The sequence below is a fragment of the Rhea americana genome, unplaced genomic scaffold (assembly GCF_003343005.1).
Source record: "Rhea americana isolate MKP2758 unplaced genomic scaffold, rheAme1 scaffold_1, whole genome shotgun sequence".
NCBI lineage: Eukaryota > Metazoa > Chordata > Aves > Rheiformes > Rheidae > Rhea > Rhea americana.
The window spans coordinates 17,876,806-17,899,012 of NW_028185038.1; the positions used below are offsets into that span (position 1 = coordinate 17,876,806).

General features: G+C 40.3%; 1 protein-coding gene across 2 annotated transcripts in view; it reads right to left on the reverse strand.

Moving 5' to 3' along the window:
* CHCHD3 (coiled-coil-helix-coiled-coil-helix domain containing 3) overlaps positions 1-22,207 on the reverse strand; it is a 150,216-nt gene that overhangs the window by 26,701 nt on the left and 101,308 nt on the right. For both annotated transcript variants that reach the window (XM_085299759.1, XM_085299751.1), the window contains exon 6: positions 2,003-2,073. In XM_085299759.1, coding sequence (XP_085155885.1) covers positions 2,003-2,073 — 71 coding nt within the window. The remainder of the gene's footprint in view (positions 1-2,002; positions 2,074-22,207) is intronic.

Consider the following 22,207-nt stretch of genomic DNA (forward strand, 5'->3'; position numbering starts at 1 on the left):
ATTAATCTTTCACTTAGAACTTGAAATCACACCGACATGCAGCACATTAGTTTATGCATTAACAAAATTATAAATTTAGCAGCTCAACTTTATTTAATTCTTTTACAGCCAATTAAACAAGCTCTTTAAACACCATTGCTTGAAACTCTGTCCTCACTCCTCACATGCAATTAAACTGAACATGAGAAGTGCCTGGTGACACCAAAAGAGCATGATCTTTAGGTTTCACTAAATCATTCATAATTTATCCATCAAGCCACATATAAAAGGCAGCGATAAAACAACATCTGCTAAGTTTAAACTCTCAATAAAAAAAGACATACCATTTAAAAGGATTTTACACAAGGAAAAACGTAAAATGATGCAGTAGTATTGATATTTCATGCACTCTTTTCTACTTTAAAGAGTTATCAAACCTACCCTAATTTATGTGCATATTTTTCAGGTACCATTTTCTTATCATACTGTTTTCCTTTTAAAGTAACGGACCAAAACTGGATCCACTAATCAAATCTCTCCAAATAATTTTGGGGAAAATGTAGCTTGACAAAGAAGCACAGTAATTTCAGTAATGGCACTACAGTGAAGGCAAGTCGAATAGGTGATTTCTATGTATACTTTTAGTCTCTAGAAAATTAAGAAAAAGGTCATTCTCTGATTCCTTCTCCAAATCCCTCTTTATTAAATTCTCTTTTGGTTTATGCAGACTGAAATGTCCTCCAAAATGTGATTCTCAAAATTCTTAGCTATTTCATGATACAACTTACTGGCCCCTGCTATCTCTACCAGCTCTGTGCAAAAAGAAACCCAAAAGCATTAGATTTATTTTAGAAACTGCTTATATGTTAGAGGAAAAAGAACAGGCTTCCCACCTCTGGCCACAATAAGCACCTAAGCTTCTTCAAACCACAATAAAAGCTTGTTTTGAAGTAACAGAAGTCAGATTAGGCAAGAATTAGATTTCAAAACCTCAAAACACCCAAATGCAACAAAGGAAGGAGAAATACAGCCTTGGTGGGAATCTTAGTGGACCGGAAAAAAGAAAAAATTACTGTGAGTGACAAAATAGCAGGCTTCTTGTCCGTAATGGGAGGCCATCGAAATCACACTTAAACCAGACTGAGAGTCAATGATCATTCTGTTCCTCTTGTTGCAGGGACAAAAGACCTCAGTCCTCAATAATACAAATTTTGCATCATTAACCAGTACCAAGATTTTATATAAATACCAATGAGCAGCTAACAACTTACAATATTAAAAGACAAAATGATTCTACCTTATAGTTAAGAACTTCACAGTTTTATATCATTGTCAACAACTCAAGAAGGCCTTTTAACTTCCTGCCTATCAAAAAGCCAAAGGAAAAACCTTTCATAAGCCTAAGAATGGCCACAGAATAATTCATTTTATACAGCATTTTTTGGTTACTGGTGAGACTAAAAGGTTGTATAAAGTTCTTTTCAGGTTCTTACTAAAATGATAAATGGAACCTCCTGCCTAATGGATGAACTGGCAGAAAGGGAAGAGTCCAAGGCTAAGGGTCAGAGTCACTTTGATCCATCAATTACTATATCTTCATTTAACCATCCTCAGGACTAATAAAAAATTATTTAATTTGACCTTCTCTGCTAGGGGCAAAGTTAAGTTGCTAATTTAAATCCGTTCGTATCATGGATGAATACTATTGTAATGCAAAGCTGTAACGACATTTTTGCTCTTCTCTTAGTGAAACTATTCTAAAAATATATTCCTTAAGCATATTTCATGCATCTTATCAAATATAAATTAATTAGTATATTACTAATTGTACATCCAATTTATATGCAGCTTATGGTTACTATGTATTGGCTTCCAAATTCTTCCAAATCCTCTCATTTCAATAACTAGCATTTTTTCCAGCACAGACTGATACGGTGGCAGAAAGGCGAATTATTATGCATTTTAATGCTGCTAAGAATTTGTCTACTTCCCAGCCTCAAAAATAATGATAAAAAAGACTTACTTGAACCGAGCTGACACTTCATCGGCAGCTTTCTGGTATTGCTCTGTGGTAACTTTGTAGAATTGCGCACTCTGGAAAGTTGAAAAAAATCAAAAAATTAATAATATAGATTTTATATAATATCTATTACATACATGCTAATACTTATCAAGTAACATCAATCCGAGTATTTTATAAATTTAAGATGTTCCTCCAAAACTGACCAAATTCTGCAAACAAAGTTTCATAGGCATTTTTGATAAGTGCGTTCTCCTTTTTCAGAATGATTATGCAAAAGACGTGGCTCTTAGAGAGACAGGTTAGATTCAACTATTTAGTATTAGGCTGTATTAGGACATTTGAAGTTTCTCAATTGTGTGGGAAAAAAAATCAAAATACTGAGTCTTTACTTGTTTGCATGTGCATGGTTTGTGTTGCTTACACATATACCCCCATATAGCCTGCAGATGATATTCATATCAAACTTCAATGTTGCACAAGAAATTAGCTAAGGTTTGACTTTCTCTTCTGCTCTTTGCCTTGGCAACGCATCCCGTACGGAGCCATTTTAATACGCCAAGTTTCCAGGTTGCTTCAATCAGTTGCTAATTTTAGTTTTTAAAATAAGTCAGCTCCCAAACATATTCCTATCTCCCCTAAACCAGGGAAAGCCTTTCACTTAGTATCTCCAAGCCATTAATTTCCAAAATGCAGGCCAGACAAGACTGCATCATCAAGCAGTAAAACTTCTCGATACTTAAAAATGTCACAGCTTCTCAGTGGGACATACAATATTCTAAGACAAATGACTATAATGCCCTGACACTTTATGTCTAGTTAATATATGTTTGGTATTTTTAAAGAGGTTTTTATAGCCCTAACACAGTTGGACTTAACATATAACAACTAAGGCACCTGGCTTCACAGTTGGAGGAATAAAAAAGTTAAAGCAGTTCAAAAGTTTTCAAAAAACAATTTTCCTCTGACACTTGGGGCACACAGACAACATAATACTATAGAGATGTATGAAGGTTTTTTTGGCACGAGCTAGAACTCTCTCTTAGTTTTGCAACTCGAGTCATCTGGCATCCCAAGAAATCATGTTAACACAGTAACAAAAATCTCACTATTACACATCCCACACTCGCACAGAAAAAATTTAAAGACTGTGTTAATAATCTACTTATTAGTACTATGGTTTAAGGTTATCTATGTCATGATTATGATTCTGCATCTTCAAAATATTTAACATACTTGGATGGCCCAATGCAGTCCACTGAAACTGTCATTCTATGTTTATTTTGGGTAAAGTAAGCACAGTTGCATTTTATTTTTTCTCAAGGCACTGATGTATGAAAAGGAAATCTACTTAAAACACAATTGCTAAAATATTAGCCTGTAATTGGAAAGACTACTCTTATAAAAGCCATAGATGACAGTCTCCTTGATCAGTGGGTGAAGAGCTACCTCCTGAACCACATTTATCTGTGGCAAATTACGTTATGAGGAATCCAGCTAAGATAGCCCTCTAAGGCAAAAACACTCGGTGAAAACTTCAAAAGAGGCAGCTTTAACTAGAAAAGTAAAAACATTTTTCCTTCTCATTTGAGGAGCTCATCTTCCAAAGTCTGTTCTTGTGAACCATGAACCTGAAACATACAGCTATCGCTGGAAAGAACAGCAATGGAGAACAGGAGCAAAATTGCATTTCAAGTCTAATATTTTACCACAAATTAAAACAAATTGCGTAACACGTACTGCAGTCAAAGGGCACGTACAGATCACAAAGAACACGGTGGTCTACTGAACCCTTGCTTCTGAGATTGAGACCTAATAATTCATTCGCACTGGAACCAAGGTTTCCACGCATGTGACTTGAGGTCATTTATTTTTTTCATAAATCACTGCTGGCCACTAAGAAAATGAAAATGAAATCCTCCTCACACCAGTGACCTCTTTGCATTTAGCTGCCCAGTGACAGTCACATCCAGCTTTCTTGGACATAGATGAAATCAATAGGCATGCGATTAGACAGCAGCCTGACTATGGGGCGAGTGTGGACAGGTCACCATTTGAGATGATGAATAGCTCTCTATCATACCACAGTCCCCTATGATGCTAACATTTACTATAATCTTATTTGGGCTGCGATTTATCTTTCTTTTGCCTGATCAATAAAGATGAACACAACAGTTGTAAGGATCGATTGCAATTTTTTATCATTTTCAAGCACGAAGGAGCATTTTTGACACAAAGACAATATCCCAAGTATACCTGTTCTACTTTTTAATTGCAATTCAAGTGATCAGCTGAGCTTCTATATATGCCAAGAGGTTTTAATGCTATAGTAGACTCAAGCTATCACAAAAGTGTTGTCATCTTTAGCTAAAGTGCACTGTGTTTCTTGGATCAGACTGTCCTTTGACATTCGTTCAGATTCTCTTTCATGTAAATACATATACACAGAGAGAGCTGTATGCGTACATATCTATAATTTAAAGGCAAAACAGATTTTGAGAAGTCCTCGCTCATCCTCAGGACAAAGTGGCAACAGTCATTTCCCTAAATACAGAAAAAAATGTGCTATGAAGTAGCACCAATTGGAATTACTGCACTGAGCTTTAAAAAACAATTAATACCTTTATAAATAATTGGGGAGCAAGTTCTCTACTGTTAATGTAAATGATTTCCTCACTCGACAACTCACATGCAACTTTTGTATATCTAGTTTGTATATTTATGTAGCATTCAACTCAAAGTGGAAGAAAAAAGTCATGGTTCAACTCTCAGATTTGCAGAGGTCCACATTTTTTCTAAGAGTTTATCAAGGCTATCCCACCCAGTGGCAGCAGACTATCAGAGAGTAGCTCGGGATCAGGCGCTCAGCCAGCAAACCTTGTAGATCTTTATGTAGATCTTAATTAACGGAATTAATGCTTAATTTCAGCAGATATTGCAAATGCAGCCATTTTGTCCCCAAAGTGGAGAGAGGGAAGGAGACCAAAATTCAGTACTACCTACGATTTTGCATTAAGCACCGTAGACACATGCGTGCAGACCTCAACTGTATTTATTATTTTCAAAAAAAACCCCACCAAATCCCCAGGATTCTTTAATCTAAGTGTGCCACTAAAAAGGTAGAGAATTCTATTTTAAGACCTGGAGTTCTTACATAACATGGGGTATGTTGCTTAATCTTAATACCAAAATCAAGTGACAAATTTGGCTGACGGTAATTAAACTACAGCTGCTTAAAAATGGAAGTATCTAGTCTAAACTAATGGCCAAGATTTCCTCCCTAAGCACAGATGTTTCTAGACAGAAGTTATCCTACTCGTCTTACAGAATAATTAATTCTGTTCCAAAAAGTCCATTATTGCTGACCTAAAGGGGGGGGGGGGGCGAGATAAGCAGCTCAGAAGAGATGTTCAACTTCCAGGCTGCTAAAGTTGGAGGAAATTAAATCACATGCGTACATGCTCTTCATTTGCTGTTTGCTCGACTGAAGGAGCGCTGCCCACCCCTAAAAAAAAAAAAAAGTACTTTATCAGACTAAAAAAGATCCATCCAGCCTAGGACTCTGACAGGGATTAACTGCACACGTCTAGGAGAAGACATCAGTCTTTCAGCAGCTTGTGACTCATCCTGGATCAAAAACATTATCTTCTTGGCCTCTCAGCCACTAAGGAACATATGGAAGCATCCAACATTCAGAACTTTTCACTCGTGCTGCTGGTTATAACTTGCTTAAAATTGGTCTTAAACTCTCTGCTCCATGCACAGGTAGAGCATGCAGGGAGCATACGGCAGCCTGGGTTGCTACCTCCTTGGCCTGGCCTCTGCTGGATCCAGCCAGGTCTACTGAACAAGAACGGACCTGCACTGAGGTATGAAGTATGTTCAGGATTTCCACCTCCAGGCAGGAAAGGCATTCACACTGAGCCAGCCTCTTGGGCGAAACCAGAGCTTTTATGCTATATACAGAGGTTGAGCCCCAAACTGCGCTATGACTGTCAGCATGGACAAACCCAGCCACCTATGACTTCAAGGGCTGAACATAACTACAAGCGATAAATGTGAGTACTTTTCCAGACGTACAAAATGCTACAAATAGTTACGGATTCCAAGACTTCATATCATGCCTTACCTATCTCTTACAAAGCACAAAATGTATTTGTGATAATTTCAGCTTTCATCACTAACAAGTTTAAGTGGTTGTTTTCAGGCTTTGCTAGGGCTTGGGCAACAGCACTGTACAAATAAACACACTTGAGGAAATACAGTATTTTGTGCTCCTTAAACAACTGGATCAGTACGACAGAAGGCTCTTGCAAAAGCTGAGTCAGAAGCAGGGTACCACTGTTTAAACACACGTGAATTGTTATTGTTATAGAAATATGAATTGTCCTACTAACCTTGAGTAGGACAAGAACAGATGCATCTTCCCAGGCATGGCAAACAAACAGGACCTGGAAATCATCCAAACTCTGCCAGATTTTAGCTTCCTGATACAAAAATCTTCACTTATAGTTCCAAAATTACCTAATAAACCCTTAGATATTTTTTAAAAACTGTAAGCTTGTGTTAGGTAGTATGCCTATGCAGTAAGCCCTTCAGAGGTGTTCTGTTCTCAGTAGAAAATCCTGCAAACATTTACACAAATAATTTCACACATGACTGTAATCCAATTGACCTGAATCAAAGAATCATAGAAACACAGAAACAGTGAGGTTGGAAAGGACCTCTGGAGATCAGCTAGTCCAACACCCCTGCTCAAGCAGGGTCACCTACAGCATGTTACACAGCGTTGCATCCAGGCAGGCCTTGAAGATCTCCAGAGAAGGAGACTCCACAACCTCTCTGGGCAACCTGTGCCAGTGCTCCGTCACTCTCACAGGGAAGAAAGTCCCCCTCATGGTCAGGTGGAACTTCCTGTGCTTCAATTTCTGCCCATTGCCTCTTGTCCTGTCACACAGGACAACTGAAAAGAGTCTGTCCCCATCCCCTTGACACCCTCCCTTCAGGTACTTGTACACATTGATCAGATCCCACCTCAGTCTGCTCTTCCCCGGGCTGAAGAGGCCCAGCTCCCACAGCCGTTCCTCATAGGGCAGGTGCTCCAGCCCTCGGATCATCTTTGTAGCCCTACGCTGGACTCTCTCCACTACCTCCATGTCTCTCTTGGACTGGGGAACCCAGACCTGGACACAGGACTCGAGATGAGGCCTCCCCAGGGCTGAGCAGAGGGGCAGGATCACCTCCCTCGACCTGCTGGCAACACTCTTCCCAATGCACACCAGGAGACCATTGGCCTTCCTGGCCACAAGGGCACATTGCTGGCTCATGGTCAATCTGTCATCCACCAGCACTCCCAGGTCTTTCTCTGCAGAGCTGCTCTCCACAAGGTCAGCCCCCAGCTTCTACTGGTGCTAGGGTTATTTCTCCCTAGGTGCAAGACTCTGCACTCATGAGGTTCCTCTCTGCCCAGCTCTCCAGCCTCTCCAGGTCCCTCTGAATGGCAGCACAGCCCTCAGGGGTGTCAGCCACTCCTCTCAGCTTGGGATCAGCAACTTGCTGAGGAGGCACTCAGTCCCTTCATCCAGGTCATTGAAGAAGAAGTTGAACAGGATGGGACCCAGAACTGAGCCCTGGGGGACGCCACTAGCCACAGGCCTCCAACTGGACTCCACGCCACTGACGACGACCCTCTGAGCTCTGCCTTTCAGCCAGTTCTCAACCCACCGCACTGTCCACTCGTCTAACCCACACTTCCTGAGCTTCTCTAGGAGGATGCCATGGGAGTCAGTGTCCAAAGCCTTGCTGAACTCAAGGTACACAACGTCCACTGTTCTCCCCTCACCTACCAGCCAGTCATGCCACCAGAGAAGGCTATCAGATTGGTTAAGCAGGATTTGCCCTTGGTGAATCCATGCTGGCTACTCCTGATCACCCTCTTATCCTCCACATGTCTGAAGATGACATCCAGAATGAGCTGTTCCATCACCTTTCCAGGGATGGAGGTGAGGCTGACAGGCCTATAGTTTCCTTGGGTCCCCCTTTCTTGCCCTTTTTGAAGAGTGACATTGGCTTTCTTCCAGTCCTCAGGCACCTCTCCAGTTCTCCATGACTTTTAAAAGGCAATAGAGAGCAGCTTGGCAACCACATCCGCCAGCTCCCTCAGTACCCATGGGTGCATCCCATCTGGGCCCATGGATTTGTGGATGTCTAGCCTGACCAGAAGGTCTCTAATCCTTTGCTCCTCAACCAAAGGAAAGTCTTCCCTTCTCCAGACTTTCTCCCTCACGTCCAGGCTGCAGGATTCCTGAGGGCTGCCCTTAGCAGTGAAGACTGAAGCAAAGGCGGCATTCAGCAATTCTGACTTCTCTGTATCCCTTGTCACCAGGGCCCCCAACCCATTCAGTAGTGGGACCATATTTCCCTGGTCCTCCTCTTGCTGCTGATGTATTTGAAGAAGCCCTTCCTGTTGTCCTTGACATCCCTTGCCAGACTCAGTTCCAACTGGGCCTTAGCCTTCCTTGCAGCATCTCTACATACTCTGACTGCATTCCTATAATTCTCCCAAGTAGCCCTTCCCCTCTTCCACATTCTGTGTACTTTCTTCTTCTGTCCAAATTTGGCCAGGAGCTCCTTGCTCACCCGTGCAGGTCTCCTGCCCTCTTCTGCTGCACTTCTTACTCATAGGGATGCACCGCTCTTGAGCTTGAAGGAAGTGATGTTTGAATAGTAGCCAGCTCTCCTGGACCCCCTTCCTTGTAGCTCCTTAACCCATGAGATTCCTCCATTAGGTCCCTGAATCTCCTGAAGTCCAGGGTTGCAATCCTGCTTGTTGCCTTAGTTCTTTCCCGCCGGATCCTGAACTCCACCATCTCCTGGTCACTGCAGCCAAGGCTGACCCCAACCTTCACATCTCCAACCAGTCCCTCTCTCTTGGTAAGGACAAGATCCAGCAGGACAACCTTCCTCATAGGCTCCTCCACCATTTGTGACAAGAAGTTATCATCAGTGCATTGCAGGAGCCTCCTGGACTCCTCGTGCCTTTCTGTGTCGTCCTTCCAGTAGATGTCAGGGTGGTTGAAGTCCCCCATGAGAACCAGCGCCTGTGATCGTGAGGCTACCTCCAGCTGTCTATAGAAGGCCTCATCAACTTTCTCCTTCTGGTCAGGTGAAATGAGACCACTACATATAAAGTTATGTAAAAGTGTTTATGGCTCAAAGACTAAGCAGATAACATATAGGCTGCAAACTAAATCAAAATGAGTGACAAATGGTGTTTGCTACACCTTTTTTTTAGTACCTTTTTTTTAGTACTTTTTTTGAAAGGAAAGATCAGAATTTGTTATTCTTATGAAAGAAGAGCTTTCTTAAGAGCTGCCTTCACAGAAGAGAACAGAAAGAAGTGCAGGCTGGCATTGTGGAAGAGAAGCTAAAGAAAAAAGGACTTGGATTTTAACTTCAAATCCATCCAATTTGCCTTGATAAATGGAGTAATATCAAATATAAATAACAGTTTAAATCAGCAGAGGAAAACATGATCTAATCATTGGAAAAAAACCCATCATATCAGCCTCCAAAATAATTGCCTGAATAAAAGAAGGAGCAGATACTCCTCAAAGAACATATTGTGGAAGGAGAATTATTATTTTTGCTAGATAACTATGATTTTAAAGGTCTGCATTAGAAAATAAATTCTACTGAATCTTACAAGGTCAGCTGTTTTGTCTGCATGTGGAACCTCAAAGTAGAAGTGCACTGCTGAAAATCTTCAGATTTGCAGCCAGATAAAGTTCTCAAAGATCTGGTGTCATCCAAGCTGATAAAAGGTTATCAAAAGAAGCAGGAGGACTTGAGAGCCCTCATTTAATTTTGCCAAAGAAACATCACCTATATGCACTATTTCATTACAAACCAGCTGAAACCATTTTTACTGCACAGACATACTATGACTTATTTTTGCCATTGAAATTTTTTCTTTTAAGCACCTTGGCTCTTAAAGCCCTGATTCAATACGAACATAAGGCTCAGGCAATCTATTTTAAGTTTTTTTTTTTTTTAATTTAATAGTTAACAGTTTATTTGACACAAAAAAAGGACGCGTGACTTCCACACAAAAGAGGTAAAATCTGGCCTTTATACAAGACAGTGCTGTGGAAGACAAAAATGGGCACAGCTTGACTTCGGAGCAGCCCAGTGCCTGCTCCACCTCCTAAAGGAACGAGGAGCCTGGGCTGTTGGGCACCTTTGCGATTCAGGGTAGAAATTATAATATAAAGACTTCTTTTTCCTTGTCATCCTCCCCCATGGAAAGACTGAAAGCAACGGCAGGCAAAGATTATCATGCTCACTGAATGGCAAATTGGAAAGGGTTTTTTGCCTTTTTTTCTTTTAATCTATTTTTGCTGAAGTTAAGCTTACTTTTATCCCTGAACTGAACTTCTGGCCATTTCAGCTCAGATTCTTCTAAGAACTCATTTATACATAGTATGAAATGTTTTGCTTGCATGCAGCCCAAGACCTATACTGGAAGGGATCTCTCTTAAGCCTATAGAGTTGTTTCACCAACTTGAATCTATCCTCAAGACTGTTTCAGTCTCTGTTTTCTTGCTGCAAAACAGGGATGACAAGCCAGGCCAGACGATACCTCGGTCTGAAGAGACCCGTTATGGCAGTAGTGCAGAGGAAACCCAGGGAGAGTGGTGTTTCAGGTTGTATGGAGGACCTGTATAAGGTGCATGGTCAGGAGATCATGTCAAAGATACTGCGTGGACTAGAAGGAAAAAGGCAAGATAAACTGCTACAAAAATATCCTTAACACACTCAAATCATGCTTGATCTATGAGGCTTAAAATAAAAAGAGGGAGAAGGGGTACTGACAAAGAAAGAATGAGTTTGCTTACCGTAGGGCTAAACAGCATGCATACATCTAAGTTCCAAACTATATTAAGTTACTGCTTTTTAAATATATGACCACTTTTATGGTATCTTTATTCGAATTAAAAGCCTCTATTCGTCTCTGAATTGATTTCAATAAGCCATGGAATACCAAGCATATAACATCATACAGATTCCCAAGCAATACTGCATCTTCATTCTACCTCAAATGCTATTAAAATGACATATGAAGGCAGTAATTTCTTCTGAAGTGTCTTCAGATCAGGCCCTTGCTAGAATTTTTAGACAAGTTGTTTTTATACAAGTTATGATTTCTCTCATTTGGTCTGTGCTATTTAGCTAACTGCTGCACTTTTTTTTTCTGCTCCAAGGAAATGAGAATATCCAATGTCCTGCTTCTAGTATCTACATATAGCTTACGATTTCTGCTTCTTGCTGGGGTTTGCATATACATCTGTTTCTGTGAACTATATTTTGAATGAGGGGACTGATTGCTTTTGGTATTCTGTTTTGCCTTCATCATAAGACAAGAAGCCACTGGATGGGCCAGAAAGCTCTCCATACCTGTCACACGGCTAAAAATAATGAGGCATTCAACTTTTATGAAAATCCATTCAAATGGAACATCTTGAGATGAAAGAACAGCTGTTGCTCAGAGCAGAGAGAGTTTTTGAAGTCTGAACTCCTGCATAGACATTGCTTGCAGAGCGTCAGATCTTCCAGAGAAGTATCTAATAGATGGTGGGAGACTTTGACAACATGATAGGGATGCTCAGCACAAAGGTCTTCATAGGTATTCACAGAGACAAAAGACACAGAAAGAAGAGGGGATGTGCCGTCATAGCAGAGGAAAACTTTTTAACTGCAAAACTAGTAGGGGAAAAGTAGCTGCAAAGGAGGAGAGAAAACAAACTGAAAGAGCAGCTCTGTGATTCAGAAAAGCCAAGTTAAGGATATGGACCAAATGTAGTAAGTAACTGTGGATGGTAAGGAATTTAAAGTTAACAGCCATTTTCAGGTGTTTGGTGCAGCTTACCTACACTGGCTGCAATTCAAATGCAATTCCCTCCCCTCCATCTTTTACCCTTAATCCTTTCCAAAGTCACGGTCATCTTCCCCATATGTCCTGCAAGGAATGGGCTATGAACCAGAGTGCCCTCAAGATGGAAAAGATGTCCAAACCATTAGATACTGCAGGGAGGACTCCGGACATCTATGCCAGCAAAAATGTTAGCTACAGAAGATGAAAAGGCCATCAGGTACCCAAAACAGAGCTGAAGTTGCCAGAGAAAGAGACAGTAGTACAACCTACTCAAACAAAGAAGAAAAACATACTGAAGCTTGGCAAATGTTCTTCCAGAAGACAATTCACTTTACTATACAATTCATTTAGTTTCATGACATATGCATTTGTCAAAGAATATACATTCAATGTGCAGCAAGGGGGCAAACTACTAAACTCAGTTATCAGCAGAAAATGGGGAAAATAGCTCATTCGTTGACCTTTTCTTTTGAGTTTCTAATCCTGTTTTTCAGGCACCACAAATACCTTTAACTGCAACTGTTAAAGTCTAAAATTTCTCGCAAGATATGCTTCACTTCACTTCTCTACCCGAGTAGAACATTGATCTCTAATTTGTTAACAGTTGGAGCTGCCAAAAAAAATGAAAACCTTTGAAAAGGACAAATCTATTCAAAATTCTTACAACTATTCACCCAAGCATCTAATCTGCATGTAATTGTAATATAGTCTTTAATACAAATCTTCTCAATCTTAGAGATGCACATGTGACCAGCATAACTATATTTACATCTCCTGCTGATAAGGTGCTTAACCTAAATCATTCCTATTTACAACTTTTCTTCTCTGTCTCACCCTTTCCAAAACTACATGTTAGAGAAAATGTAGTTTATAAAGAACTTTTTTTTTCCTCAATGTCGTAAGCAGACATTTTCCCCCCACTCTAAAAAAAAGACATATTAATATTTCCCAAGAAATGCAAGTTCAGATGTCCCTTATCTCGGTGTCACTGAATACAGGCTGTGGCACTAGGAATTGTTGGACAGTTGCAGCTCATCCCCTACATGTGCAATTCTTACAAAATCTGGTGGTGTTAGGAAATCAAGAGAAGAGATCTTGAGCCTGTCGATGAACCTGTTGGTGCAAACTAGCAGCAGAGACAGCTCTGAGCTCCAAGCAGCTCTTCTACAACACCAGCAGCCATGCTGTTTTGCACTTCCCAGGCTGACAGAACAATATTTTAAGGTCATGTTAGCCTCTGTAATCAAAGGAATGGTCTGAGAAAAATCACCTTAAATATTGCTTGTTTCAAACTCATACTGGTCAGCTGGCAGACAGTTATCTCATTAAGGTAGTTAAAGGAATATGATCAAATTGTTGCTGTGAAACATGGGTGAAAAGCTGGCTGGCTCATCAGACCCAAAGGGCAATGCTTAATGCTTCAGCATGTGCTTGGAGGCCAGCTGGACGCAGAGATCCTCAGCAGTCTCTACTGAAACCTTCCCTGTTTAATACCTTTATCAACGACCCGGAGGAGGAGATGAAGTGCCAGCTCATCAAGTTTGCACAAACTGGGGGCATGTGTCCTATGAGCAGAGGCCCAGGGAACAAGGCTTGGGCAAGCCTGGGATAGAGGAGGCTTTGAGGAACCTAACAGCAGCCTTTAGACAGCTAAGAGGTTACCAACAAGACGAAGTCAGGCTCTTTATTGAGGTGCATGGTAGGGGAAAAAAAGAGACAACGGTTGTAAATTGAAACAAAGAAGGTTCCTAATGGATATAAGGAAAACATTTTCCACCTAAGGGTAATTAAGAATTTCAACTGGCACCCAGAAAGGTTGTGGAATCTCCAGCATTAGAGATTTTCAAAACCCAACTCAAGAAAGCCCTAAAAAACCCGGTTTGATGTCAGTGTGTCTGCTTGAAGCACGACATTGGAGCTCCCAAGGCCTCTTCTGATCCAAACAGCTTTATGATTCTGTGAACATATATATGTTCATGTATATGTGTATATACATATGTGTATGTGTTCATGTATATATGTACATATGTATGTGTACATATATACATACATATATACACACACATGTCCTTACAGCCAGTGTTATGCCTGGTATCAGAAGGAAAGCCTGATACTGACTGCTAGCTATGCAATCTGCACTGCAGCTTCATGTGAAATTCATCTTGTGGCAGAAACCCAACAGAAAGAATCAGGGATTGTCTACATCTTCTTTCAAATAAAGGATAAGTAGGCAAGTTTAGTCTAATTTATTAGATCTACCACTATCACTGCTCAGCTAGATTGCTTGCCTAAGGGCATAATGAGTGCAAGATTACCATTTTCTGAAAAGCACAAAGCTGCCACAAATAACACTCACACGCCAATCATCAAGAGATCAAGAATAAAGTTCTTAAAAGCAATTCTAAAATACTCCGTCTCTCACAACCCAAGAGCCTTAGCAACAATGTCATCTCAGATGCTTACTCCTGTCTCTATAACATAGCTATAAGAAGTTCTATCTTTGTTTTTATGAACTGATACCAGGTTGTGCTAGCTTTCTTGAGCAACTGTCTCGGCACTGCTGACATGACACTGCACCAAGACACAAGGACAGTTTTGGCCAATACTACTAAAACCTTCACACTGAGGAATTACAAGCTGCAGTGTCCAAACAGGAGGAGGTTATTACTCAGGGTGACTTCAGTATCTCCGTCAGGTCAGACCAAGAAATCTCGCTAGCTCTTGCTGGCACAGGTCTTCCAAATGGTGGTATCTGACTGTCTGCATCACTGTCAGATGAAAACATTTTGATGATGTGAGGCTCAGCCTGTCAGTGAAGAGGAGCTTAATGCCAGCCAGACCATCATTTCAGTGTGTAAAGTTCAAGAGCCACATCAAACCACCCACGAGGTAACACGGCAGGAAGCCTTTCAATCACAGAATATCAGCCGACTGACAGCTGATGCTGTAAAACAAGAGCTAAGCACAACAGTAGAGAACTAAATATCAATAACATGATTCTATAGATAATAAAAACAAAGTACTTCAAGGATAATCTCTTGCAGCTGCTCTGAACATCATGTGGGAACAGTCTGCAAACATCAGGACTGGTATAATAAGAATATTGGTACAGTAAGAAATTGGTACAGTAAGAATGTACAAAAAGAAAATAAGAATTGGTACAACAGAAAATTGGTATAACAAGAATGTGAATATAAAAAAATGGTGAAAAATAACATATGTATTTGCCTTAAATGACTGCTAACTATCAGAATCCAAGAAAACTACTTTTGATACTCTTCAGTCTAAATTGACAACTATGCTGCTACTTAGAGAAGTAAGAAAGGAAACAAGCTATAAGCATGTTTAAAATCAAGCTAATGAGCATTTTACAATGTTCTTGCAACAGAGTATTCCAGTAGTTCCATCTCTTTGGAACTTGGACGGAAATACTCTGCTGAGAGATACAGTGCCAAAACTAAAGAAGGTGGGCTTCTCGTTTAAAAACCTATTAAAATAAAAAAAAATCCAGGTCCTGTAATAAAAAAGCAATTAAGTTTTTCAGTAAGCCATTGGTGTAACCATTAGCACTAAATACACTGCTTCAGAGCCTACAAACATGGCTCTATTGCTCTCAAGTGATACGGCAAGACGCCGCAAAATTCCTACAGCCGAAAGACACACTAGGCTAAATAATTCAAATGTACAGCTCTGACAAAAACATTCACAGTTAATTTATAGCTATGTTTCATGCCCTCCAAAGATGATTCCCTCTATTTACTGGGCTTCTTTTTCTGCATTCTTTGCAGGTTTTGTTAAGTCTCACTATCCATTTCAATTCTCCCCCCCGCAGCGTTCAGTGCATCTTTTGAGCCTTAACTGTTATTATGTCTTTCAATCTTCTGGCAGATACTTAGCATCTGTACTATCTTTCCTAAGTATATTCTCCCATTGGTGTCTTTGTTTTCCCTTACCATTCAAAGTGATCATTTGTGCTGCACTGTCTGTATTTCTTTAGATATCCATAGCCTTTAACAGACACCTTTTCTTCATTAGTCTGCACAGATTTTTTAGCCACTTCTCAAAAACGTAATCTGCATTATACACATAGTCTCAACCCACAGCATACATTTATTTGGGAAAACGAGGGAGGGGGAAAGCCAAACATTTATCCTTGGTTCCTTGGGAGAGAAACCAAGAGAACGCATCCCAGTTTTGCTATCTCAAACGAGAGGACCCCTAAATTTGGCTCTACGTGTCACTGACGTTATTACAAACATTCCTTCTACCTGTGATTCCTTCTACCCTTGCAATAGTCCACAGTATTTGTCTTTTGGGATGGGATTCGTCACATCTCACCTGCCTAAAGCTAGATGCTTAAACCAAGTTTCCTGAATACTTATCAGCAAAGCAGAGGCACAACCTGAAGGTAGTTCTTTCCAAAATACCAACTGTCCAACTACAATTATTCATAATTCTCCTTCATTCATTATGAGTAAAAGGTCTAGCTAGGAAAATTCAAAGTCTTTATCAATTAACAAAGTTTCCTGATAAATATAAGTATCTGCAAATTTTGATTTTTGCAGTTTACTCTAAGTAATACGTAATATTTGTATAATGCATGGGAGCATTTAGAGGGTACTTGATATAGTTATGTTTTCTGTTCTTTTTCCCTCCAAGATACAAAGCTACGCAACAAAAACTCTCATAACTTTGATTTGGTCAGCTATCTTAAACCTACTACAAGAAAACTTTCATTTTGTGATTACGAGACCTGGCAATGCCTTGCAGGATCGACATAATGGTAAACTTGCTGAACACTATAGTAACTCTTCGCTATGATGTGCCTATTACCACAATTATTTATTCAATCTCCAGATTGCTATGAGGAGTAAAAAATGGCAAGAAAGTTTTCTGAATTGGCAAGCTTCATTTTACAATGCCAAAACATAGAATAATGTAGGAGGCACCTTCAGAGGCCATCTATTCCAACCATCTGCTCAAACTAGGTCCAGCTAGATCAGTTTGCGAGGACCTTGTCCAGTTGACTCTTGAATACCACAGCAGATGACACCTTGTTTGTATGAGACCTATATCCCATGGATCACACCACCAAGAATTGCATTTATGCTACCTGCAAATGAAGCTTTCCACTTTATTCCATCCTTCTCTTGGTACTGTTTCTTAAAACTCGAACCAGAAGAAAAGTCAAATAATATCAGTAAGCTTAGAGACATCTGAAAATAGGTTTATGTGCCTGAAAGCTTCTTGTTCTGTCTTCTTATCTGACTAGTGAGGTAGTTGTCAGTACCAAAAAAAAAATGCACACAGTACAAAAACATATAGTATTTTACACTTGGATTTTCTAATACGAAAGTACAGGTGCAGTAAGGATTTTTCACTTCTTAGAGAAGTTCTTCTATTTTTATAAGCATCTGAAATCTCTTGTCAATTCATAGCAACCATTGAAAAGAAAAATCAGCTAAGTTTTCTGAATTAAAGAAAGGATGTTTTATGCTCTTGAAGAATTTTTTCTAAAAAACTCTCTCCATATTTTCTAACAAAAGGAAGTCCAACCTGCACTATTATCCAATCATTTGTCTTGTTTATACACAGTAATATTTTAATTCATGCAGTTGAAGGCCTACTGAAATACTAACGCTTGCCCAGCAGCCAGATTCTCACATTCCCAACACTCTGCGCATTTTAAAACATCTAGAGGACGTTGAAGACACTTTGCTGTCAGTAAAGTACTCAAAATGGCTGGTTCTGGCTGAAGAATTTATAATATAAAGCAAAAGAACCTCAAGAAGAAAAGATAAGGAGTAAAAATCTCTGTATTTACTGTTCTAATAACAGAAGGCATGAATACATATAGCACATAACGCTAAGGTGAGTCTCTCAGATGTAAGGCATGCTAGCTCTCAAGTACTGCAAATGCCACAAAATAGGGTTTGCTGAAAAATGCCTCATAACATATCAATCACTACAATCTAGAAGTCTGCAGCACATACTTCAGGAACTGCTGTTTCCCTATCTCTGCATAATAAACAGTAATACACATGCAACGCCCAATATGAAAAATAAAAATGTGATATATTAAGAACGAAATACATTCAAAAGCACAACCTGGAAGCTCACTTAAAAAGTCCATTGGACAAGTTAATCAAGGAAAAAGAGTTAAAAAAGAAATTATAATCATGCCTTCAAATTTCTAGATGTTCTGCTGATTATAACAGATTCGAAGATTGCATATTTTAAGTTGCTTATTTTCCTAGACAACAAATTGTGCAATATCTGCTTTTACAGAATTTACCAGGGAACTCACTCTCATACGGTATTTTGACGAGCTGCATCCCTTCTTCCCCTGTTTGGGGACATTGCAGCACAGAAAAAGTAATGAATTTTCTGAAGTCTAAGTCTGAAACAGAAATAGGATCATTAAGCAGATTTTTTTGGTGCAAACTTCTACTCCTTAGACACAGACAAAATTGCCATTTATTCAGCTAGCGAGGCTTTGTATACCCCAGGTCAAAATGCAAGGAACTTGCATTTTGTAACCCGCAGGAATTAGCACTTACAGTTTATACCAAGCTGACTACTGCCAAACACTACTACGCTTTACTTCTAAAAACTGTAGGCTAGTGAGGATTAACTACAGAAATCACTGGCAAGCTTGGCGCTAGCAGGCACTTGAGCTGGCATGTAGCAACAAGCATCTGCAATGCTTTTTAAAATACATATGGTTTCAAACACCAGAAATACCCTGTATTATTGCTATAGGCTGTTAGGGGACAACGAATGTCTCCTCTGTGCTTTGTGTTTGAGAAATGTATAGACAGGAAGCAAAAAAAAAAAAATTGTTATGGGAAGGACCTCTAGCTGCATTACATTAGCAGCAGAGATGGAGAACATTGAAGTGTTTAAGGCAAGACGTTTTCAAAAACTGTAATTCTTGTCTGAGAATTAGACATATGTTAACTCCTCTGCCGTGGTTCATCTGAATTTACTTCGTAATTACCGTGGCTACGTTTCTGTGTTTTAGCGCGCATAAATACATAATCCTACGTGATTATAGCCCACTGCAAGGTACACGGTTAAACTCTGCGACACGAGGAGGGGAAAATAAACGAAGATCTCAGAAGCGGCAGGAGAGGCTCCCCGCGTTTCAAAAGGCAAAAGCCTCTGGAGGCCCAGAAACACGCGCGCCCACGAGAACGCGTTTCAGAGCCTCGGCGTCCACGCCAGAGTTGCCAAACGTCCCCGGCACGGCGCGCCGGCAGCGCCGCATCCTCGCCCCCGCGCCCGCTCCCCGTTGAGGGCTCAAGACTCCTCCTCGGCCGCGCGGACGAAAAAGACCGTGTCTGAACCACCGCTTATTTTTTATTCTTTTTTTCCCCCCCCCCCCCTCTGTTTGTTTTTCAGTATTTTATTGCTCGGCGGCGCTAAGACGCAAGCGCGACGTGGAGGGCCCTCTGACGGCGCTCCTTCCCGGCAGGACAGAGAAATTAATTATTAAGAAACTGTTTGTCGGCCCAGATCGGCTCGATCGGTTCCCCCCCCAGGTCCTTCTCCCCACCGTCTGCCGTCCGGCAGCTCCCGCGTTGGCGGCGCTGGCGAACAGGACGGAGCCGCAGCGCTTCCCGGGGATCCGCTCGCCCAGCTCTCCGTTACGGGGCTCGAGCGTTTCCAACGGGCCGGAAAATTAAGACCTCGCTCGGAGCGAAAGCACTGAAAAATCAAGTCCGTATCTGCCATTTCAGCCTTCCGGTTTACGAGGCTTAACAAAACAGCGTCGCAACCTTTCACGTAAATATTAGCGCTTTATAACGAGAAGAATTACTGAACGCAGTTTAGGGGGAAAAGTGGGTGTTTTAGTAAGGAAGCGTCCTCAGAGCACAACATTTTAACGCACATAAAAGCACCACTGATGCCTGTTTAAGTGGAAGGCATATTTACACTAGTCACTTCTTGTTTTTAAAAGCAAGCATGTAAAGGACAGGGAGTAGAAAATAAGCAAAAAAAAAATAAAATAAAAGGGACTGGTCTGTATTCTTCCTCACCTCCCTTGTTCAGCTTGCCCCAAAAGAGCAAAATAAAATTACTGGTCTATCAAAAGAGAGTACGAAATATATTAAAAAGATAAAGATGTTTCAGGGAAAATAATTCTATCAGACTCCCAGGAAAGTGAAAGAGATGAAAGTATTATTCCTGTTGAGTTACTCCTAGTACTATACACCCAGTAAAGTCTGGAGGGGAGGAATCATAAAATTCAGTATGTTACCGGTCACGTTTCAATTTAAAATTGAAGTGTTTCCTTAGCACAGCACCTTGACAAAGAAATCCAAGCAACCTATCTCACTGCGCGCTGTTAACTGAGAGCAGTTTTGGTACCAGAACTTCATTTTCTGTAAAGGAGAGGCGGTTGGAGGAGGAAAACAAAAGCTGTCTACTGATTAACCACACATATGTTAAAACATTTTGCCATAGCCTATGAAACGCAGTAAACACCTTCTTTCAACACTCAGATCAGATTTTCTCCGTTTTATTCGACAGTGCCTGTTACAAATATATATATATATATATATATATATGCTTCATGATGCTTCTCCTTGCTCCTCAAAAACAGGATGGAGAAAAGCACAGCTGAAATTTTAAATGAAAACACAATCGCTGTGACTCAAACAGCGAGGACCTAAAAGGTCGAGGAATGGAAAAAGCACAACGTGAAATGCAGCGGGGAGAGCGGAGGCTTGAGGACGCCTATGAAGAGAAATCACGGCGGAGGAAAGGCTGGCGACCCTCTATACGGACAGCTGAGCCTACGGGTGAAATATCAAAGTCAGTTGTAGGCAGTGAAAGGAGTAAAATGGATTGAACCGGAAGCTACTCAGGAAAAAAGTTACTAACTTAATGATGGGTTAGAGAAATAAACTGATGGAGATAAAAAAAAAAAAAAAAAAAAAAAAAAAAAAAAAAAAAAAAAAAAAAAAAAAAAAAAAAAAAAAAAAAAAAAAAAAAAAGTTCCATAAGAAAATGGGTATTTGAAAAATCCTGAAAGATTACATAGACACATCCCTGCTGCTGAGATTCTATGTTATTACTTTCTATCCACTATATCATTAGCCCTAGGTTTCATGCAAATTTACACAGAAAGAAAACACAGAATTACCCAGTTTTGCTCCAAATCGAACGAATTAAAAAAGAAAAAAAAAAGAAAAAAAAGGAAAAAAAAGCATCTCAACCCATGGTTTTGCACATAGCAGAGAACTAGAAAAAGGATCACAAACAACCTACATGAAATACTACTGACTAAACGCTGGAAGTGAGGACCAAGCGTGCTACTGCATAAGCAAAAGAGCCTGGAGTAATGGTTATCACGCTTCTGTTTCTCTCCATTCACATAAAGACAAACGCAGAATGGAAAAAAATAATCTATAAGCAAACATTTAGAGGAAGATCAATAGCTACTATGCAGCGTGGAACAACAACTCCTTATTTTGTTATTAAGCAGCATTGTGGCATCGCTATTGATCGGATCTGTAACAATGAAAGATGGGACGCAAAGAGGGATTTTGAACGGTAAAAATGTCTCGGAACACACACCAGGTATTTTTAGTGGTTTCAGGGGGAAAAAAACATGTATATATACAAGTCCTGGGTACGTATTCATATTAACTAATGACTAATATGCATATTAGCTACTTAATCAGAAAATGGAAATAGAGGATAATAAGCAGCAAAAAGAAAAGGCTCAAAAACAGTTATTTAGAATAATGACTGCCGGATACGGAGGCAGGGCGTTAACGCGGCGCGCCAGCCAGAAGGCTGCAGCTTCGTCCGTCTTCGTCAATCAGGTTGAGGTTTCAGATATCGCAGCCGGCAGGCAGGTTTCCTAATCTCAACCCGCCAGGCAAGGAGGGCTCACTAAAAGCTCCATCCCCAAAATACAATGAAATTTGAGGCGAGAAATACTGGCAACGCGAAGCGAGATCGCGGGCTGGGGTGACAGCTTTATTATGCTAAATGGACAAAAACATTACGCTCGGGTCAATAGTGAAAAGAGTGGGTTTTATGAGCAGTATGGAAATACAAAGCATTGGGAAAACAGGACGAACTCCTACTTTTATCTCATTCGCGCAGCGTATCTTAAACTCCGCCAGCCACAGTCAGGGTTACTTCTTGCAGCAAATACTGCCTGCGAAGTTACTTTAATCGCAAGTAAAACACCGAGTAATTTGGTCAATTTTCTTATTTCCATTCACTTTACATGAACAAATTCAAAATAAAAAATT